The sequence below is a fragment of the Ranitomeya imitator genome, chromosome 4 (genome assembly GCF_032444005.1).
Source record: "Ranitomeya imitator isolate aRanImi1 chromosome 4, aRanImi1.pri, whole genome shotgun sequence".
In the NCBI taxonomy this organism is placed as follows: domain Eukaryota; kingdom Metazoa; phylum Chordata; class Amphibia; order Anura; family Dendrobatidae; genus Ranitomeya; species Ranitomeya imitator.
This window is the reverse complement of record NC_091285.1, coordinates 38,208,566-38,232,031: the sequence shown is the minus strand read 5'-3', so window position 1 is coordinate 38,232,031 and position 23,466 is coordinate 38,208,566. Positions and strand designations below refer to the sequence as shown.

At 45.6% G+C, this 23,466-nt stretch overlaps 1 protein-coding gene and 1 long non-coding RNA gene across 2 annotated transcripts in view; both read left to right on the top strand.

Moving 5' to 3' along the window:
• LOC138675400 (ganglioside GM2 activator-like) overlaps positions 1-17,728 on the top strand; it is a 31,343-nt gene extending 13,615 nt beyond the window's left edge. Inside the window, exons 3-4 of the mRNA XM_069763547.1 lie at positions 10,375-10,557; positions 15,682-17,728. Coding sequence (XP_069619648.1) covers positions 10,375-10,557; positions 15,682-15,843 — 345 coding nt within the window. The 3' untranslated portion in view covers positions 15,844-17,728. The remainder of the gene's footprint in view (positions 1-10,374; positions 10,558-15,681) is intronic.
• LOC138675401 (uncharacterized) lies at positions 11,968-12,921 on the top strand. The gene is made up of 3 exons (XR_011320677.1): positions 11,968-12,289; positions 12,493-12,589; positions 12,667-12,921. It is a non-coding gene; the product is annotated as an uncharacterized lncRNA (long non-coding RNA).
• Positions 17,729-23,466: the final 5,738 nt, after the last annotated feature.

The window sequence follows — 23,466 nt, the reverse complement described above, 5'->3', positions numbered from 1 at the left end:
GTGCTAGTACTGCCCCCAACCCATGAAGACTACCATCGGTATACAACAAAAAAGGGGTGTCAAACCGGGCGTAGGCCAGCAATGGGGCACTCGTTAGGGCGGTTTTCACTCCATCAAATGCCTTTTTCTGTAGGGGCCCCCATGGAATGGGGCGATTTCGAGGACCCAGCGCTGTCCCTCTCAAAAGTTCATTCAAGGGACTCACCACTTGTGAGAATTTAGGCACAAACCGCCGATAGTATCCTGCTAGGCCCAGGAAGGCCCGCACTTCTCGCAGGTCACAAGGAGGTGGCCACTCTTGTACTGCCTTAATCTTACTGGCTAAAGGTAGTACCCCGTCCGGGGTCACCAGATGCCCCAAATATTCAATCTGGTTTCGTAACAGTTGACATTTTTTTGGCTTTATTTTCAGGCCGTAGCTCTTGAGCCGCCGGAGAACTTGACGCAGCTTCTCCAGATGATCTTCAAATGAGGTTCCGAACACCACAATGTCGTCTAGATATATCAGGACTGATTCAAAATTTAGATCGCCCAAGCAATGTTCCATCAGGCGTTGGAAGGTTCCTGGGGCGGTAGCGAGGCCAAAGGGCATCCGGTTGAACTCAAAGAGCCCCATTGGCAAGACAAACGCCGTCTTGGCCCGATCTTTTTCAGCCATTGGGACCTGCCAGTACCCGCTTGCCAAATCCAACGTTGAGAAATACTTGGCCCGACCCAGGGCCGACAGGGATTCTTCAATACGGGGTAAAGGATATGCGTCCCGTACGGTGTGGGCATTCAATTTCCGATAGTCCACACAAAATCGGAGTGTCCCATCCTTCTTGCGGACCAAGACTACAGGGGCCGCCCAGGGACTCCGGCTCTCTCGGATCACTTGGTTGTCCAGCATACTGGCCACCATGCTCTTCACCTCTTGATAGAGCGCCGGAGGAATTTGACGATATCTTTCTCTAATGGGTGGAGTATCCCCCGTTGGAATCTCATGCTCAATCGTCTGGGTACACCCAAAGTCCTCTCCATGTCGGGAAAATGTCTCTTGATGTTCCCACAAAACTCTCTCCAACCGCTCCAACTGCACGGGGGTCAGCTTCTCCCGATCCACTCCCATCTGCTCCATGATCACATGAACATTCCATTCCTCCGTAGGAGGTTCAGTCCGGCCTACCTCGACCGCGAATGTCCAGGATGACTGTTGGTCTGGTCGCAATTCGAACCCTGCATTTTCCGGCACCTTCTCTGCCGGCACGAACAGTTCAGCCAGTATGGTCCCAGCGGGAATTGCAACAGCTTCATCTAAAACATTGATGCATCGGACCGGCACTCGTCCATTCTTCACAATCGCCAAAGACCGGGCCACATGTACCTTGGCAAATGAGGAACCCTCTCGGGCGGGCTCAAGTAGCACTTCAAGCCCATTCAATCTCTGTGCAGCTCCCACAGGCAGCATTAAGAGTTCCTCTTGTCTGGGTCCCAGCAGGATCGGGGCCCTCGAAGTCACTCGGACCCGGCCCACCCGGCCACCTGGGACCGCACTTTTCAGCAAGTCGCAACTCAGCACTAGACGGTGTAGAATTCTCTGTGTGGGTCGGTGTCTTGTCGCACGGGCCCAGTATCGGGGTCCTTCACTGGCATACATCTGGTGATTCAAATCTCGCAGCACGTTCATTCCGAGCGTCACTTCCATCCCTCTTCTAGGGGGGTGATCCACCAGTACTACCCCTTTCTGCCCCAGCTCTTGACCAAACATTTTTAGTTGCATCCACACGATCCCTTTGACTGACAATTGACCATTATTTGCAGCGGTCAGTCGTATCACTCGGCCATCCTCTGGAATCACTAGTCGACTGAAGTATCTCTCATATACTTCTAGAGGCATTATAGTACATTCGGATCCCGTGTCAACTAAGCACCTCATCTTCCGCCCTTCAAACTCTGCTTCTATCACTGGACTACATGCAAACAAATCTTGTTCATTCCGTCGAGGGCTTTGTGTGGGTGGGGCCGCTGCTGCTTGCCCTCTCATGGCAGCGGCCGGAAGTTTAAAGCCGGCGACGGGGTTTCTGGGGCTGTAAGCACCCGGCAGTAACGCGAGATGTGTCCCTGGCGGCCACACTTCCAGCAGGTGATTGTTCCTCGTGGGCGAGGGCTTGACTCATTCTGATAGGACGACCTGGCCATTTGCGGGGTCACCGTTCCAGGGGGTGGGGCAGGAGGTTCCCGTGAGGGGGTAGAGGCGGGATCAACTGTCAGTTGAGACAATTTCAGCTTCAACTCCTTCACCTCAGCACGCAAAGCTTGTACCACGCTTACCAGCCCCTCTCCCCCCGACCCTGATGACACACCTTCCTCCAGCTGGGCACTGTTCACTGACCCCTCGGGAACATAGACTGATTTCTCTTCCCTTTCCACTGCAGCTCGGTAAATCTGCCAGAAAGATAACTCTGGTGCAACCCGGGCCATTTCCAACAGCTTGTCCCGGAGAAGTCTATGGGCTAAACCGGTGATGAATTGGTCCCGGAGCAAGCGGTCTACCTCCCGGAACGCCCCCATGGCTCCCGGGTCTAGTCGCTGCATCTCATTCAACATCTCTTGTAAAATATTAGAGTACTGCATCAGGGACTCACACTCTCTCTGGGGACGATTAAAGAATAGGGACCGAAGCTGGGCCACACGCGCTCGGCCCCCCAAACTCCCCTCTAACAGTTCCAAAATCTTTTCTAATGTATCCCTCTCTGATTCTGGGCGCACCATCACCATACGCCTAATATCACCCTCCAGTGCATTTAATGCCAGCTCAGCGCGTAACGCGGGGGTCAAATTACACATGCGCAGAATACTCCGGATTCTCTCAGCCCAATCTTGCAACGCCATATTGCGCCCATCATATTTCGGCATGTGCTGAAGTAAAGCTCCTACAGGCACATACCCTCCCGGAGTCGCAGCGGCTGCCAGGGGAACCCCAACCCCCGAGGAGGATGCGGATACAGCGGGGTCATTTCCACCCTCGCCTCCGTCCATGACAAACACTGGATCCTGCCGACTACGCCAAAAATGTAATGACCAGAGGTCCGAATAAGATCCAGTGAGTCACAAACCAAGACCAAGGCAGAAATCTCCAACGGTATTTACTCAAAGGCAAATTAATCAAGGTAATATGGAGAATATTAAGGCAGATGCACCCCAAAGATACACTAATTCAGCAGCAGCTGAAATCACTGTGCCACTCCAAGGTCTCCTGAGAACTGTGTACTACAACAGACTAGTAAGAAATTTACCTAACAGGCAACTAAAAACAGGAACAAGTGTAAATTGAATGTAGTGTTATTAAGGGAGCCCCTGGAATGGCACATTGAGTATAACTTACACAACTCTAATATAAGATACACCTCTAAAGTAACAATTTTACACTCTGAGCAGAGATACCCGGGTATCTATAACTATGGTACCGTATCCTGAAATGGATTTCCTCTCAGGCAGGAATCCGCACAGGCTGCAGCCAATCCTTATCTTCAGCGCCAATAAGTTACAGCAAGCTCCTCTTGTCTTGTCGGCCGATGCCGAGCCCAAACGCCGGGGACTTAGTTAGTGGTCTCACGATGTAGTCTCTGCTTCTGTAGCTCCTAGGAATGCTTCCACGACAATCCGTCCGTCTCTGTATCAGCAGTCTGTCCAGACTTGTTCCTCCACTCAATGCACAGGGAATCCACAGACTTCCAAATTCGTACTGGGTTCTTAGCAAAGTCTCCGTCTTTACTTAGATAAAGGGTTAACTCCTCTCCAGGAAACGTTAGCCACACAAGTCTCTCACAGAGTTAAACAAAAGGTTAGCTCTTCTCCAGGGGAACGTTAGCAAAAAAAAGTCTCTCAAAAGCTTCTTTTCATCCAAAAACACTTGCAGTAAATCCACACAGTCTCTTTTTAAGATCTCACAGCAGCTTCTCCTTTTCTTCCCGCCTTTTCTCTCTCAGCTCTCACTTCTCACTTTCACTTTACACTCGAGACACTAGACCCCACCCCGCAGCACACATTGTCTCTGGGAGGTCTGTCCTCTGCTGCAACAGGCAAAAACCACAGGGTCCTAGTGCCCTCTCAGTGGGACTACAGTTCACCCTCTTACACAAATGTCATTGTGCATTGCACCCTTTGCAGTGGAGAGGGTGTATTGTAAAGATATCTTGTGGGAACGTACCCTAAATAACAAAATCTGTGTTGCTACACTTTTTTTATATATCTATACTGACGATTTTTGGAATTGTCACTAAGAACCAGGAATGTTACTGAAGAATACATGAGTTATACTGAGCCCCATGACACATGATCGTTCACTTACACCTCTGCTATTCTCCTGTGATGAGGATCTGGATCGCCCCCAGACACAGGGCCACGCGTTTCGGTACCGGGTCTCTCTGATTCGGTTCTGAGGCTGTCACGGTGGCTAGACCCAGTCCGCGACCCTGCTAAGGGGCGTCCAATGAAAGTAGTAAAGCAGTCAGACAGTGGTTCGTGACGCCACCTGTGGTGTTCGGTCAGGGTGACCGACACTGCTATGGGGTCCACTGAGGTGATGGAATGGCAGCTGGATGGTATACCTTCCCACAGGTGAAGTATGTTCCCAGTAGGGTGGATGGTGATGGTGTGAGGTACAGTCAATAACGAGGACACAAGGTTGCAGTCTCTTTACCTCTTTACTGAAGGCTTCAGGATCCTCAATCCAGAGTACGTTTAACAGGGCTCTCAGAGACCGGCCGATCCGATGGGCACATCCAGAGTTTCCCTCGCAGATGGAAATCGTTGCCTACCACTAGCGCCTGTGTGTTGTAGTCCTACCCTGCTGAGCATTCGGAATAGTCCTCACAACTGCTGTTCTTGTTCGTTCGTTCTCTACAGCTCTCTCTCTCTCTCTCGTTCTTTGGTTCCAGATGTTACTAGTTTCTAACGTCCCCCAGGTATGTTATGGCTAGGACGCCACCCATATGACGGGAAGGCTTGGAGGTCTTCCGGGACCCTAGAGACGCCCCTCTCCCAATGTTGCCCCCTATGTCTTCGTAGGTGTAGTAAGGTAGACAGCCAACCTATGACTAACTGTCCAGCGGAGTTTGAAGTAAGGCCTGAAGTCAGTTACTCCTATGGTGTTCCGGCCACCGACTACGCGCCTCAGTAAGATGTTGCCTCTCTCTCTCGGCACGACTCTTACTGGCTCTCCTTTGTGCTTGATCTCGTTTACACGGTTCCACAATTTCCTTCCCTTCGTGTCTCTTTCTTAGGGTACCACCACAGGGTGTGGAGGCGCGGTTCCGTTCCGTTCTGTTCCGTTCTCTAGGCACCTGCCAGGTTCCCACGCCTGACAGGAGCCCCCTGTGCCTTCTCCCTGCAACACCCCCTGCCACGGTATGTTGCCTGAATCCAACCCAGTCAGCTTCTCACTAACTTCCTCCCCAGCCCCTAGTTTTACCAGTGTGAGGAGTGGCCCAATAAATAAAGCATTTTTCTCCCCCTAGTGGCCGGAGTGTGAAGTGTAATGTGTTCTGATGATACCTGGTCAGGAGAACTCCTTAGTGCCATCAGACGTACCGCTACTCCCCTTAGCGGCAGAGTGCCATACTGCAACGACCAGGTCTCTGGGGCGCTGCACATCTCTGGGAATTCGGGCGTCGCAGTGCCATCTCAGCACCCTCTGTTACCGCACCAGCGCAAATCATAAACTTGCAATCCTCCGAGTATGTACTAATAATCTGAGATCATCACATATAATCCTGAAAAATGAATGTGGGTGCAGCATAATAGTGAGAGATTGAGAACGGTAAAGCAAAATAGTGAGAAATGAAGATGGATGCACCAGAATAGGGAAAAATAGAGAAGGGTACGCCAGAAGAGTGAAAAATAGAGAAGGGTACGCCAGAATAGTGAAAAATAGAGAAGGGTACGCCAGAATAGTGAAAAATGGAGAAGGTTGGACCATATTAGTGAAATATGTAGAAGTGTACAGCATAATAGTGAAAACAGACAGGTTGTCATGGTGTGACGGTTTTCAGTAAGGAAGAGGGGCCTCAAACTGTCTCTGGAGCTGGGACCTAAACTATCTCTGTCCCGGGGGTACTCTTAAAGGTAGAGAGGCCTTACTATGCTTCTGTAAAAACCCTAATCTGTCCCCTCCCCTACTCCATGAGGCATGGGATAGAAATGAAAGATAAACCAGACAAAGATAAAACGGGGATAACACACAACCTCTATCATACAAAAGCACCAACGAACAATAGGGAGGAGGATAGGGACAGGGAGGAATAAACTAAATGGGAAAAGGGAACAAGAGATAAACACACAGGTACTACAGCAAACCACAGATCACCACAACTCCAAATCTAAACTTCAATTACTTCGCTTTAGCACACAGCACAGGAAGATGAATCTTTCGCCGGCAGGGACTAAGCGCCCAGAGCCAGAATATACAGAGAGAGTGAATGATAAGCAGTTGCACCTGAGAACTACCAGGCTGTATGGTCTTAGGCAGCATGGAAGAAGTCCTTAACCCTCTCCGCACTGAAGGAAAGGGAAATCCATCTAAATTAGGACATGAATCACACCATCTCTAAAGAGGACTGTGATTCATTAGATGTGACCGTCCAACTCCAAGTTTTCCAGGGGAACATGACACTCTCATGACCCAGGGGTGCAGCATGATATTGAAAAATGGAGATGGATGCATCGGAATAGTAAGAAATGGAGAAGAGTATAGTATAATAGTGAAAATAAGGAGAGGTGCACCAGAATAGTGAAAAAATGTATATGGGAACAGCATATTGGTGAGAATGGAGAAGGGTGCACTGTAAACAAGAGTCATTCCTCTGATCCTTGCACTGAGCTGTAAACCCATGAAGGTTACATGAGGGAGACTGCTCCTAGACGTAGCACAGACCTTTACCCTGGATTTATTACCTAATATTTACGTAGCACTGACATATTCCACAGCGCTGGTCACACATATAATTGGTCCTCAATAATTTTAAAATGATAATTTCTTGAATTATGAGAGAAAATGGCGCAAACATGTAGAGGAGATGCTGCCTTACCGAGGAATGGGACAAGCTTTCTTATAACCCCACTCACGTCAGATAAAAGTTGACTGAAATGGATGCTTTCGACAAATGACTGTCAGCTGGACATTTGGTGTCGGCGAAATAAATGATTGTTTTTTTTTCCACCAATGACTGACCGATAAACGTTCATTCATTCAAAAGACTCGTTGGCCATTTTGAATTTTTTTTTCAGCCGACCGTATCCACTGGTTGTATCATTGGGCAAAAAAATCTGCTATCAGATTCTGTTCTGTCAGAGATTTGATGGGCTGAGAGGACATGGCTGCTGAAGAGACATGAAACAACGGGACGGCACCTGCTATGTGACCGGGTGACAGAAAGAGGCAGCCTATAACCTAATACAACTGACCATTGTTGTCAGACAGCTACTTCCTGACCCAGAGAGATAAAGTAGGAGACGTGGGGATAAAAATTCCATATCGGGGATAAAAAATTTCCCAGAGCTCAGACCCCCACTGATTTGTACCTTATCATTTATCTCAAGGATAGATGATAGATGTTTTGACTGAACAACCCCTTTAAGCCAAAAAAGACCCTCATGCTGTGTGTGTGTGGGGCTCAGGGGCTCCACTGTATGATCTGTGAGGGTACAACCTTTCAGAACCATCACTGACCCGCGGAGCAAAGTGATCAAGTGAGCGCAGCCCAGCTGCGTACCATTCATGCGGCTGTGTCTGTCATGGCTTTCTAGACCTCTTTACGTTCTGTGTTTTTTCCAGAAAACCACACTGAAGCGTTACGCCCATGTTATGTGTGAAAAAATGCAGCGTGCTTGTCAAAACAAGCTTGTTATTAAGAATCCTCTCTGTACTCAAGGACGGCTCTTTCCAGCAGATCTTGCAATGTGGCTGTACGGGATCATTAGAGCGCTGATTGCCCCTGTGCTCCATGTATAGTGCAGAGGCAACGCTGCCCCATATACCAGCATTAAAGTGCGCCAACATCAGGCCTGCGGAGCACCAAGCATCCAAAGGCATGTACAGGGTGGGCCATTTATATGGATACACCTGGGTGGGCCATTTATTAAGCTGGATCCAAAATGGCCGATTTCAAAATGGTCACCACCCATCTTGAAAAGTTCTCCCCCTCCCATGTACTAATGTGGCACAAACAGGAAGTTGATATCACCCACCATTCCCATTTTATTTAGGTGTATCCATATAAATGGCCCACTCTGTATAATAAATCTTTAGTAAGCTCCCCGCAGTGGTGGCTGCTGGCAGACAGTATTTTGTCATTTTAAAGGGAATCTGTCAGCAGGTTTTCAATTCGTAATCTGACAGCTGCACAATTTAGGGAGCGAGACCCTGATTCCAGCGATGTATCACTTACTTAGTGCAGCAGTTGTGATAGAATCGGTTTTCTCTGCTGTAGATCTAGCAGAGCTCTGAATGCTGAGTTATGTATAACTCCAACCACACCACAGCTTTCTGTGTACACTGCATAGACAGAAAGCTGCTAATCAGTGGTGGGGAAGTGGTTGGACCAGGAGGCACGAGACCTAGTATCTAGTCCTGTATTGATAATCTTTTGCTGATAAAACACTTTTATGGAATCAACAATACATAGCCCAGTAAGTGACACATCGCTGGAATCAGGGTCTCTGCCCCTACCTCGTGCTGCTGACAGATTCTCCTCGAAGGATTTCTTCCAATTGTGCAATAATCTGAGCACTGGGGGGAAGCTGCTTTTTTAGGATCACTTTTTAGCCAAAAGATCATTTTTTCCAACATATTTGGGCGTCGGAGGTTTTTTATATTTAGCATTAGATTGTCAGCTTGGCCACATATACACTGCGCCTTATGGCCTGATCCATACTGACCAGATTACTTGCCCAGGGGAGTGATCATGCTTTCCATTAATAGGCTACATTCACACTATTGCATAATTTTTTTTACTTCTTTAGCCCTCCATAGCCCACTGTTCCTTACAGGGAAAGCCATAAACGATATTTGATCCCAGTTTTTCTCTTGTTTGTTCCCTATGCTCTTAAGATAAGTAGGGCGGACTTTTTAAACACTTCATGGATTATATAGAAGTCTTAAGTGCCAGAGTGCGAGTTTTGTTGGATCAGCAATTTCCAAAGTATTATTGCTTCATTGAAGTCTTTCCCCTTAGTAGAAAATAACAATGCACATGTTATATGATCCGGCATGGAGTGATCACGAGAGCGTCTGTTCTGGAGGTTTGTCATGTGCAGGAATTGAAAGGGAGCAAGGATGTTGTGGTGAATGCGAGGCAGAGAAAATGGGACCTTATATAGAGGGAACTTGGTGCCAGAACCTCTGCTGGATGTACACGTGTTCTCAATTCTAGACCCCATGCCACCATGAGTGGTTACGATGCAGTAGAAAGGGCACCGATGATGAGACAGACTGGAGTATAATGCTCCGACCCGAATCAAGACTAAAAAAAAGTATTCTGGGGCCAAATTAAAATGGGGGCTGGGCCAAATTGAGACTGGAATATAGTGCTCTGGGGCTGGGACAAATCGAGACTGGAGAATAGTGTTCTGGGGCTGGGCCAAATCGAGACTGGAGAATAGTGTTCTGGGGCTGGGCCAAATCGAGACTGGAGAATAGTGTTCTGGGGCTGGGCCAAATCGAGACTGGAATATAGTGCTCTGGGGCTGGGCCAAATCGAAACCGCTGAGGAAGTCAGTGGAAATGTGTGTATGATTATATGCAGAGATGTGAGGCCGCGATGGCGCAAACAGTGAGAGCATTAAGAAGTTTGTCTGACAGTAAAGTATTTTTTTAGGCGTGGATTGCCCTGGAGGTCTGTGGCGGCTCCATAAGCAATGTTTGCCCTCTTTGCAAAGTCACCAGCTCACTGCCGGGTTCTCAGTGTGCTCATTCTGCAGCCAGCAATAGACTGTGTAACCCAGAGGCCATAATAGGCAAATTGTGCTATATGTTTAATGAAACTCAATTGCGAAAAATGATTTTTAACTTTCAAATACGTTTAATTAAGTAAAGAAAAAATGTCCATCTCTTTCAAGGTAAAAAACTGCCAGAGACTTAGTGGCAGTGACAACAAGAGCCTCCGACCCCCACCAAGTGCCACGGATGACCACCATTGGATCTCCGAAACAGTGATGCTATCCTGTGGGTTTGCTGTCCCTGGTAGAAGGCTGTAGCTGCTGTGAGAGTGCAGGATATTAGTCATTGGCACGAGCGCCCACAGCTTCCCCTACTCCCATCCGACCGTCATGGCCACCAGATGATATGATACTCTGTGTGCCAGACATTTACAGTCTTGTCTTTTATTCTTCCCACAGGTGAGTGTTACAGCGGAGAAACAGATATTGGGCGAGTGGCTGAAGATTCCCTGCTTGGATAATTTGGGGAGCTGCATCTATGAGGATTTCTGTGATGTCCTGGATGTGTTAATTCCACCTGGGCAGCCATGTCCGGAGCCGCTGCACACATACGGGCTGCCGTGCCACTGTCCGTTTAAAGAGGTAAGTGCCAGGAGCGGCTACACTCTCCATATACACTACTGGCATCATCTACTTACATATAATTATAACAGATATATGTCTATTATCTATCTATGTATCTATCTATTATCTATATATCTATTATCCATGTATTTATCTATTATCTATCTATATCTATCTATATCTATCATCTCTCTATCTATTAAATATCTATCTAAATTATCTATCTATTATCTATCTTTCTATCTATTATCCGTCTATCTGTCTATTATCCGTCTATCTATCTATCATCTATCTGTTCATTATCTATTTATCTATTATCTATCCATCTATTATCTATCTGTCTATATATCTATGTATCTATCTATTATCTTTCTATTTATCTATCATCTATCTGTTCATTATCTATCATCTATCTATTTATCTATCTATTATTTATCTGTCTATTATATCTATCTAACTATTATTAATTTTTGTCAAGGGGCCACATTGTCATCTCTTAAAGCAATAGCCCCCAGACCGTCTATGATTCCCTCTTCTACCACAGGATCTAACAGTATGTCAATACAGTTCAAAATGGCGCCTATTTTGATATCTGGGGCACGCGGTCAGGATTGTGCAGGATCTTTGGTGCTAGTGGCTTTACTGCCTTTATTTTATTTAAAATTTTGCACCCTAAGCAATTGCCCCTGTGACCTTCACCCACATTATGACATTGCTTTAAGGAAAGCCTAGTATGGGCTCAACTTCGCTGTCCTGTTAGTGAAAATCTAATATATAATTGCCTAGAATACTACTTCCTGCAATTTGTGCCAACTTCCTGTCCGGAGCTAATGTCCGGAGCTAATGTCCGGAGCTAATGTCCGGAGCTAATGTCCGGAGCTAATGTCCGGAGCTAATGTCCGGAGATAATGTCCGGAGCTAATGTCCGGAGATAAGTGACGTCAACAGTGTTCAGTGTCTGATTGGTTGCCGCCTGCTGCGAGCGACCAATCAGAAACGTGCCGTACTGTGACACACTCCGCCCGCCATTTTGGTGTGATTTTTGAATTTTTACCTCACAGCAAGTTTCTACTGCGTGGAGGCGGGCCCAGTGACGTTGCTCTTCAAGCTCCTGCCGAATTTCGTCAAAAAAATGATAATACCATTTACCAAAACTATATATATTTAGTTGTGAAGTGGTTCAGTGACATTTTCACACCAATTTTGAACTTTTGTTTGGTGTTTTCTCCATATACTGCCTATTATTCACTGACTGTTATACTGAGAGACTGCCGTGTATTAACCTCTTCTTTGCCACATTGGGTATATTGCTCTATTATTTGCCACATAAGGACATTGTCCATTATTGCCCAGCAATTTCTTAAATAACAAGAATTGTCAAGAGCTGGTGAGTGCAGCCATTTTTTGTTCTTTCTTACTATTATTTATTAACCCTTGTCAGGCTGCATAATTTTACAACCTTAACAGGCTGCATAGGTACAATTGTACCTTCACATATACCTCCACTGTGGGAAGACTTTACTTGGTTTCAGAAACTAAAGTTCATTCAGCTACAAATGTTATGCTGATATCTATTGTTCAGTGTTGTTACTGGTCACTTATGTTGCTGTCAATTAAGTTAATTCAAACTGGGAGTGGCTTCTACTTGTCTTCCTGCCTCCCTCCTCTCATTAGCCATTTTGCTGTTCATCTCATTGCTGTGAGCACACATTTCTAGGCTTGTGAAGTCTTCAATTTCTTGGAAACGAAGGTAGGAAAGTCTCACAGCATCTAACAGCCAGTTATACCTTTATTCTCATTATGTGGGGACAGAACAGTCAAATTGTCTTTCAGCCTGGACTTGGCTTACATATATTTTGTATGAAACTTATCACTATAGGTATAATTTTTATACGAAAAATGGATAATAATTAGTATCTACATATTGTTTTACGATGTTTTATTTATATTCAGCACAAAATACGAAGCCAAAATTCATCTAGCAAGTCATCATGAGTGATAGTAATGCTGGATCTAGTTTCCGCCATAATCCAAGAAAACGTGTTTGCAGGTTAGTATAATTTTGTGAAAAGCCAATAATGTAGTATTTCGGAAAATTATTTATTTTACATTTTTTCATATTTACAGATTTACGTCTGACGAAATAATGCGAATGCTAGAAGAATCTGATTCTGAGCATGAGGATGAACCATATGTTCCATCTGATGATGAAAACTATGTACCACAAGTGGATGTTACTGAAGAAGATTCAGACATTGAACAAGAAATGGTCATAGAGCATGAAAATGAATACGAATCAGACGAAAGTGTTGAGGATGATTCTGTGCCTCAAAGTGCAGGCGACATTTGGACTGCTAAGGATGAAACTCAATGGTGCAGTAATCCACTGCCAAATGCACAAACAAAATCTCGTAATGTCCTACGACAAAGAGGTGGCCCTGCAGCAATCAGCAACCTATATACAGCAAAAGAGCTATTCAAGTCCATCATGACTCCCGAGATGTGTGACATCATATTACGGGAAACGAATCGAAAGGCCAAGAGAGTTTGTGATGCTTACAACAACGAACTGGTACAACGTTTTCCTGATTCTTCCAAACGGCCACCACAAAAAACATTCAAGCAATTTACTGAAACTGAACTTCATGCATTTTTGGGCATACTGATTGCTGCTGGTGTGCACAGAGCCAACAAAGAGAATCTGGAGGAAATGTGGAATGTTGCTGCTCTGCCTCTTATACGTGCAGCCATGTCTCGTGACCGCTTCAAGATGATACTCAGATTTATCAGGTTTGACAACGAAAATACACGTGCAGAACGTGTGCAAACAGATAAAGCTGCACCAATACGGGACATCTGGACAATGCTGAACAGTAATCTGGAGAGAGCCTACAAGCCATATCATTGTATCACCGTCGACGAGCAATTATTTCCATTTAGAGGTCATACTAAATTTACCCAGTATATACCTTCAAAACCAGCTAAATATGGCATAAAGATTTTCTGGGCTTGTGACTCATCAAATGCCTACCCTTTACAAGGTCAGCTCTACACTGGGAAACCAACTGATGGTCCTCGACAAGTAAACATTGGAGAACGAACAGTATTGGACCTAGTGAGCTCGTATAAAGGCTCTGGAAGAAATGTCACCACCGATAACTTCTTTACAACCATGGAACTAGCTAAGGTATTGAACTCCTGGAACATGACACTAGTTGGTACAGTGAGAAAAAACAAAAGGTTCCTACCTAACAACATGCAGCCTGCCAAAGAAAGGCCTGTATACTCGACAAATTTTGCCTACAATCATGATGCAACAGTCTGTTCATATGTACCAAAGAAGAACAAATCAGTCGTGCTTCTATCATCTATGCACATGACGGGAGAAGTTGAAGAGACACTAGCAGCCAAGCCAGAGATCATAAAATACTACAACATAACAAAAGGTGGCGTTGATGTTATGGATAAAATGTTGGGAGAGTACACTGTGAAACGACGAACATCACGTTGGACTTTGGCATTTTTCTACAATATGATTGATGTCAGTGGGTTAGCATCCTACATCATCTACAGAGAACACAATCCAAGCTTCAGGGCAAAGGATCAACGAAGAAAGTTCCTGAAAGATCTCGCAAATCAGCTGTGTATGATTGCAATTGAAGATCGTAGTACATACAAAATGATAATGAGAAACCATTTTCTTCGAGGTGCAGTAGAAATGGTGCTTGGACGATGCATTGTGGTAGCATCGCAGCCAGCAGCTGGCCCCAAAATACCTCATGGTAGTCGTGGACCCTCCCCTATTGTTGGTAGTTGCTATGTCTGCAGAGACCTGAGGCGAAAACAACGCAAGACTAGAAAGTCTTGTGTGGTTTGTGTGAAACCCATTTGCGATGAACACTCTGTAGCAAAGCCAACATGCATTACTTGCAAAGAAAATCAATAAAAAAAAGTTTCTTACATTTTCTTTTATAATGTAAATGAACAGTTTTTTACTTGTTTATAATAGTTAAATAGCATTATCATTAAAAAAAAATTTATGCTTTTTCCCTTGCATTATCTTCATTCAAAATATATGAGGTACATTTGTACCTATGCAGCTTGTTATGGATGCAAAAAGATCTCGACCCCTTATCTCGGAAGCGGGTGGAGATATTTTATTGAAATTTGGCCAATATATTCTGGACCAAAAATGTAGAGATGTCACGAAATTTCAGCCCTCTACGTCTTTTCAAAAAAAAGTTATTGCAATTTTAAAACGGAATAGTTACAATTGTACCTATTCAGCCGGATAAGGGTTAATTGTATTATTCTTACATTTGAATAAATAAAGTATATATGGATTCTAGACTCCCGATTCTTTAGAATCGGGCTGCCATCTAGTATATATATATATATATATATATATATATATATATATATATATATATTTTTTTCTGCCATTTGACAGTTGCAGCAATCCAAACATATATGGGACACATAATGATGGGTCTGGTGTATTTCTGAAGACCGCATCCTTACTGCCCTCCTGACAGTCACTGGTGGGCTGCTGTGTAGCTAAAACTTAGGGACCACCGGTCAGTCTCCTCTGAGAGGGGCAAATAGAGTGCTAAACTACCGCATATGCTCCTCATAGGCGTGGCCAATTCATTTTCCCAATGACCCACATAGAAAACAGGGAGTGTTGAGGAGGCCCAAACCAAGAGGCCGGACTTAGCTCTGCTCAATATTAACGTTATCAGTAAATTCTATGGTTTTGATTGGCTGCTACCGTCAAGAATACATAGTAGGATAATCCCTATGGGTGTGGTCTCCAGCTGTTCCTCATGGGCGTTTACTTAAGGACCACGCCCAATTGACTCCAAAAAAGGAATATATACAGGGAAGAAGGGGTTATATCTCAGGAACGGAGAGGCGCAGGAACAAAAGAAAAACATCGCCAGATTCAGGAGAACAGCGGCAATTATAACAGATAAAACTATGAAACGGTGACAGTCCACAATCATGTTTAGTGCCTTGAGGCCATTGAAGAATTCGGTGGTATTGGCGTCAAATTTTTGCCCCAGATGATGTGAACAGCGCCCAAACTACAGTGTCATGTAATAATACAGCATTTAATTATATTTTCTCCTTATCTTCCAGGGTGCCTACTATTTTCCTGTCACCAGCTTTGAAATTCCCAGTCTTTCCATCCCGTCCTGGTTCAGCCACGGCAATTACCGCACAAAAATTGTCGTCGGCCACAGAGACCAGGAGATCGGATGCGCCCAGCTGACTTTTTCTCTGGCCGGTTCTGATCTCTGATGGATTTTGGGGACAGTTTATCTCAGAAGTGATTATGTGATGCCTTTCCTGGCACCTTATACATGCAGCAGTGGGATGTGCCAAGCTATTCAAAACCGCGGTTTTCTACTTTTAGATGTTTTTAACGTCCCTTAATACTTTTAGGTAAAAAAAATGAACGTGATGTTTTATCTCCATAATGTAACAAGTGAGGATCTGGATCCTTCTGTGGGAAAAAAAAAAAATCTGTAAAAAATTAGATTAAACACAGCAATAAGTAGACTAAAAACAGAGTAGAGGTAAAAATAAATCACAAATCCTGTCGTTTTCACATACAGGTGGTTATAGCTTGAGATGTCGTTTTCTGTCATTACTTGGTCACATCTGCTAATATAGCTGCCATGACAGCGTCTACAGAGGTTGTCGTTCGTTTTTATTTACCACCCTTCATGTTAAAGGGTTATGCCCATCTTGTCCAGATAGTGCATGTAAAAACAAGCACATTTGCAATTTACTGCTTCTTAAAATTTGCAGCCGTTCTTGAGATATTAACACTTTTCTTTAGTCTACAGCTGGTTGCCTAGGAGACCGACCACCACTGCTGTCTAGCTTGTAGTCACTGTTCTGAAGATGCCTGGGATTAGAAGGTAATGGTGTACTCTAGGGATCCTGCCCAGCTTCAAAACAGCGCTTACAAGCGCAATAGAAAAGAGCTTGTAAGCACTCCACAAGTTCTCCTGTCTAGCCATGGTTGGTCGGTCTCCAAGGCAACGAGCAGTAAACAAAAGAAAAGCAGTAATAGCTCAAAAAAGGCTGAAAATTTGAATGAATTGTCAATTGCAGAATTGCTTGTACTTACAAGCAGTATCTCACAATATCTATTTATGAGGATGAGGAATAGCCCTTTAATTACTCTTTAAAGCTTTTGTCCATTTTTGGGGACTTTTTATTTTTTCTTAAATGCATGTATGTCCTTCACAGTCAACTTTTGTGTGATCTGTAGACCGAAATCAACTGAAAGGAGCTGAGCAAGAGATAGATAACTTACAAGAGTTTGTAACTCTTTTATCACCATGAGCTCACTGACAGATTCTCAGTAAACTCCTTCTGCAGTCAGCAATAGACAGTACAAAACAAAGGCTATAGAAGGCAAACATTTTTTAGGAAATCTAATAGTAAAACTGATCTTTATCTTCAATTACGGTACATGCTTTTTAAAGGGTATCTGTCACCGGGTTTTTACTACTGAAAGCAGCATGATGTAGGGGCAGAGACCCTGATTCCAACGATGTAGCACTTACTAAGTTGCTTGGTGCAGTTCTGATTAAAAACCGTTTTCTCTGCTGCAGATCTAGCACTTCTCTGAATGCTGACTTCTGTATAACCCCGCCCACACCACTGATTGGCAGATTTCTGTGTACACTGTGCCTAGGCAGAAAGCTGCCAATCAGTGGTGGGGGCGGGGTTGGACTTCCTAGTAGCAGGTTTTCTAGTCCTCTAGTGGTAATCTCCTGCTGATAAAACAGTGATTTTATCAAAACTACAGCAAGCAGCCCAGTAAGTGACACATCGCTGGAATCAGGGACTCTGGGTCTATGTCTGTGTCTTTTATTTCATGTTCTCCGCCAAACCGAACACATTTTTTAAGACCACATGTAAAAAAAACTTGGAATTGTTTAATGTCTCACCTGACGATGACCAATTTGGCCACGTTACAAGTGGCAGAGTTACTGTCTGTGTCCTGCTTATCATCTGCAGCTGATTTCCTGCTCTGCAGCGTTGTCTCCGGAAGACTTGCATGTGCCTTGGCTGCATATGATGTAAATAGATATTTGCTTTTTAGGAATACTAATAATTAATGATGTCACATGATAATGAAAAATCTTAATAAAATGTCCTGACGTGACTCAGTTTGTCCTTCTCTGAATGTGCTCGGCCTGTAACGTTTCTTTCCTGTCAGTGAATTATTAAGCTAAAACCCAAATGTCTCACATTGCAGTTTTTTAAAGAGCTTTTTCATGCCCTTAAAGGGGATTTACTCACCCATCCCAGGTCCAGCTCTGAGCCTCTGGTTGACGTTACATGCCACTGATCTCATTGATTGACTGCAGCCCAGTTGATCAGCGCTGCAGACAATAATAGGCACATTTTTTTTTTTAACAAACTGCAGCTGAGGAAGAGGGGTTTTCTGACACTGGAGACCCCTTTTATTAGTGGTAATATTTTCTTAGAATAGGTCATGAGTACAAGCTGTGTGACTCCATCAGGGGTGTGTATAGGAATGATGGCAGATCCTAATTGGACACCTCTCCCATCACCCCCCCAAAAAAAGTTAAATATTCGTCAGGATCACAGACGAGCATAGCTCACAACCCTGCAGCCCTTAGAAAGTAATTTTGCTCCTATTGAAGCCCCTTAGATACCACTTTCATGGACCCCATAAAGAATGATAGCAGCAAAAGTGCCAAACAGTATGAAATCCCTCCACTGTATCCTCCACACGCAGTTTGCACCCCCACATTGACCCAAACACAGTATGATGGCTCCGACAGTCCTCCCACATAGTATGAAGCCCCTCAACCCTCCATACAATATGATGGTTCCCACACAGTATTATGAACTTTCATTCAGCATAATGACCCCCATACAGTATAATAGCCCCCACACCATTCTTCATACAATATGATTGCCCCCACAATGCATTGTTGCCCCCACACTGCTTATAGCCCACTCACACAGTATAATTGCCCCAACACAACCCTCCGAACAGTATAATGGCCCCATATAGCCCTCCAAACAGTACAATGAGCCCCCACATAGCCCACTAGCCCACCACACAGTATGATCATCTCAATCTACTCACTACTTATAGAGATGGCAGAGACAGTTTATTATTGCACTGCTGTGCAGTCAGGAGGCTGCATTTCCTTGTATCTGAGGCCAATATACCAGTCCCAGGTACAAAGGTAATAAGATGCAAATAAAAAAATTCAATATAGAAATGCCTCTCAAAGGTCTGTTATGACCTTATGTTGGGCACAATGTGTAAAATAATGGTTAAAGGCTGAGGAATGTGTGAGGAGACAGTATGGACAGGGGGTGGGGAATGTTTGATGAGACAGTAAGGTGGGGGGGAATGTGTGATGACAGTATAGGTGGGGAGGTGTAATGTGCGAGGAGACAGTATGGGCGGGCAATGTATGTGAAGACAGTATGAGCAGTGGGAAACATGTAATGACAAATGTGTGAGGGAACAGTATGGACAAAGGGATGGTGAATCTGTGAAGACACAGTATGGGCACAGGGTGGGGAATGTGTGAGAAAACAGTATGGGGAATATGTGAGGAGACAGCATGTGCAAGTAGAAAATGTTTGAGCAAACAGTATGGGCAGCAAAGGTAGAGAAATGTGTGAGGTAGACAGTAAGAGCTGGAGGGAATGCATGAAGAAAGTACAGGCGGATGCATTTGTGAGGAGACAGTATGAATAAGGAGGAATGTGTGAGGAGACAGTTTGGGCAATGGGAAAAATGTAAGGAGACAGTATGGAGGTGTTTTAGGAAATAGTATGGGGGTTTGTGTTAAAAAAAAAAAAAGTATTGGGTATGTGAGAGGTGACAGTATGGGGAGAGGGATGTGTGTGAGGAGACTGGATATGGGGTTGGGGAATATGTTAGGAGATAGTATGGGCATGTGAATGGTGAATGTTTGAGGAGACACTATGGCAGGTCGGAATGTGTAAAGAGACAGTATGGGGAGGGGAAATGTATGCGGACAAAGTTTTGGAAGGGGGATGTGATAGAAGACAGAATGGGCAATAGGGGAGAGGAATGTGTGAGGAGACAGTATGGGCAGTGGGGCAACGTATGAAAAAAGAGTATGGGTGAAGAGGATGTGTGAGGAGACCGTATGGGCAAGGGATGGAAAATTTGTGAGGAGACAGTATTGTCAGGGGGAATGTGTGAAACAGTATGGGGAGTGGTAAAATGTGTGAGGAGATAGTATGGGCAGAAATGTGAAAATACAGGATGGGGAGGGATGGAATGTGTGAGAAGACAGTATAGTCAGGAGGGGTGAGACTGTGTAAGGGGTCAATAGGGGGGAATATGAGGGGAAAATATGGGTGGAGAAAAGTAAAGGGGCACAATACAGAGACTAGGTAGTGTGGGGGGGGAGTATAGAGAGTATGCAGAGTGGGAGACAGTGTCAGTGCACAGGATAGAGGAGTCAGTATGCAGACAGGGGAGTGTGAGGAGGCACTTAGTAGGGCAGATATTTTTATGCAAGAGCCTTAAGGGCACCGTGTTGGAAAGTGCTACAGAAGACTTGAGAAGATGGGAGTTTGCAGAGACAAGCTGTAGTTGTGAAAAGTCATCATGGCATTTGGAGAAGAATAAAAGGGAACTACTTCAATCAGAAAATATGTCACCTATTGTAACGCCAATGCTGTGGACCCTCGCCCTCCTCCTGGCAGGGGCGCCAGCATACTCATTGCCTCGGCCGCCGGACGGTGTTCCCGTTCCCTGATTCTTAAAGGGGTAACTCCCACCCTTTGGAAATGTCCCCAGCCAATAGCTGGGAGACATCACATATTTAAGGCACCCTCCCCAGTAAGGGAGCAACCCCTGTAGTTTCCTTACTTAGTGTGTTCAACTAGTATTTTGCCAGGTCCCAGTCCTTAAGTCCCGTATTGTCTAAACCTGAATCCTGAGTTGTCTGAAACAGAACCTGTTCCTGAAGTGTGTATTGTCTGAACTAGCACCAGTGTCCATCCTGGCTAGTGTTCCATATTCCGTACCGTCTGCACTGGCTCTGATACCTGTTAAACCTGTATCCGAATCCTGTCCTGTCAGTGACTCTGTGACTGCTATCCTGACCTTTGTGGTCAGCAGTTGCAGTACTGGGGACTGCCCAGTAGTGGTATCTGGCGGCTACCTGCAGTGCAAGCCTAACTTCACCAAACAGGTAGCCACGCCTCTCCTGGGTAATCCCAGTTTGTGGCCCAGAGGATCCATGATCCATGTGTGTAACAGTCTGCTCAGAACCCTGCTGATCCCAATGCTCCCTTGGACTCAGAGTTGTACCAAAAGATGTCCCACCAGTGAGATCAGCAGGATAAAATTATGTCCTGTTTGTGGACGGTGAGCACCTGTTTGGCGGCCCTGACATCTGCTGCTTCATCCACTCCAGCCCAAGTTGCAGCAACTGCGGCCATGACTACTCAGCCTACAACTTATGTTTCTGGAGCTAATTCTCATCTGTCTGCTCCGCCACATTACAATGGGGACCCTAAGCAGTGCCGTGGTTCTTAAATCAGTGAACACTACACTATGAACTATTGGCCCATCAGGTTCCCTCGGATAAGGCTAAAGTTGGATTCCTAATGTCCCACCTAGCAGGAGAGGCCCTAGCGTGGCTAAACCCTTTGTTCGAGAGAGGGGACCCTGTGACCTTGGGTCTACAGGCCTTTCTGATGGCCTTCAATAAGGTTTTCGATGAGCTGGGCCATATGTCTTCTGCTGCATTTTCCCTTCTCAGACTGCGTCATGGATGTCTATCTGTAAACTAGTAAATGGTCCGGTTCCACACTGTCATCCAAACTTGGCTGAAACAACGAAGCATTGGCAGCCAACTTCAGGTAGAGTTTGTCAGGAAGGATTAAGCACGAGTTGGCTGGTCGAGACATCCCTGCTACTCTAGACTACCTAATTTCCATGGCAATCTAGACTACCTAATTTCCATGGCAATCCGGATCGACCACAGGTTCCAGGAATGGACCAGAGGTGATGCTTGAGAGGAAACGGTCGCGTCTGGCTCCGTCCTGCCAGAGACTGCTCGTTCACCAGCCTTCTGAGACAGCGGTCTTCTCTGAACAAATGCAGGTTGATCGTGTTAGGCTGAAGGGTCAGTAGCTGGAGCACCTTCGTACCCAGAGAGTGTGCTACTACTGCGGTAGCGTTGAACATTTCATTAGTTTTTGTCCGGAGAATTTTTCAGGCGCCGGGGACGCTACTGATGGAAGAGGAGGCAGCGCCCGGCGTGCAGAGGCCAAGAGTGACGGCTGTGGTGCATCTGTGTTAGGGGGGAAAGACATGCCCCGGGATGATTTCACGGTATAAGGGACAAATTTCATAAACGATTATTGCAGCAGTGCCAGGAACAAGAACTTAAAGAGCCATCTTGTCAGAATGCAGCATTAGTGCTGCACAATGTGGCTCTTTTAGTTACAAACGTCTGGGAAGGGTGACAGGTTCCCTTTAATAATGTTCCCCTTCCTAGGCCCCGCACTGGAATAACGTCCCCCATCCTGTGCTTCTTCCTATTAAAATGTCCCACATTCCAGGCCCTTACAGTAGTAATGTAGAAGTAGTGTACCCCTTCCTATGCTCCGCCCTGGTATAATGTCCCCATGCTGTGCTGGTAAAATGTCACAAAGCCTACTTCCTTCCGGTAATAATGTCCCCCTTCCTAGGCCCCACCCTGGTATAATATCTCCCATCTTGGGCCACATCCTGGTAAAATGTTCCACATCCTGGCCCCTTACTGTAATAATGTCCCCCTTCCTAGGCCCAACCCTGGTATAATGTCCCGCATCCTGTGCTCCTTCCTGGTAAAATGTCCTACATCTCGGCCCCTTCCAGTAATTATTTAACTCACTTATATAGCGCCATTAATTCCACAGCGCTTTACAGACATTATTGGCGCTGTCCTCATTGTGGCTCACAAATTTAGATTCCCGAATCCCTATCAGTATGTCTTTGGAGTGTGGGAGGACACTGGAAACCCACGCAAACACGTTTACCCCTTTCCTAGGCCCCACCCTGGTATAATGTCCCCATTCTGTGCTCGTTCCTGGTAAAATGTCCTACATCCTGGTCCTTTCCAGTAATAATGTCCCTGTTCCTAGGTCCCGCCCTGGTATAATGACTCCACCCTGGGGCCTGGGCTCCTTCCTGGTATAATATTCCCTGTTCTGCTTGTCATGCTGCTGCAGTGCAGTATAACGCAACCTCCACCAGAGGGAGCTAGAGAGGGAAGTGAGACTGAGTACACAGAGAAGCACCACAGAGCAGCAGCACAGGTGCCACCAAGTGGCGAGAGAGTGGTCAGACAAGCCCGAGTCAAAATACAATCAGAGGCAATAGTACCAAAAGGGATAAGCAGTAAACGTGGTCAGGAACAAGTCAGGAGGTTCAGCAGCGGTCAGAAGCGGATAAGACAAAGTCAGCCAAGTCAGGAACCAGAGAATCAAACAGACAAACAGGGAAACGCAGAGGGAGTCAACAGACATGGGGCAAGTCAGGGATCACAGCAGGACAAATCAAGCGCTACCAGAGTCAGATTCACACGCCGAAGGCAGAACTAGGGTTGACACCGCCGGCAGGATGCCTGGGAGCTAAATAACAAACCTGAACCCAGAATGAGGCAGAACAAAGATAACCCTCGACATGATCCGCCCGGAAAAAGTGCAGACAGGAATAAACCTTGGAACGGATCATGACACTGCTGCTCTAAAAAAAAAAAATTCTTCTTACCTTCCTCCGCTCCCACGACATGCAACGTCTTCTTCCATAGATGACAGCAGACTTTGGTGTGCCAGCCTTGGTTGGCGTTTGATGTCACTGCCCCCGCCCATGACGGGCAC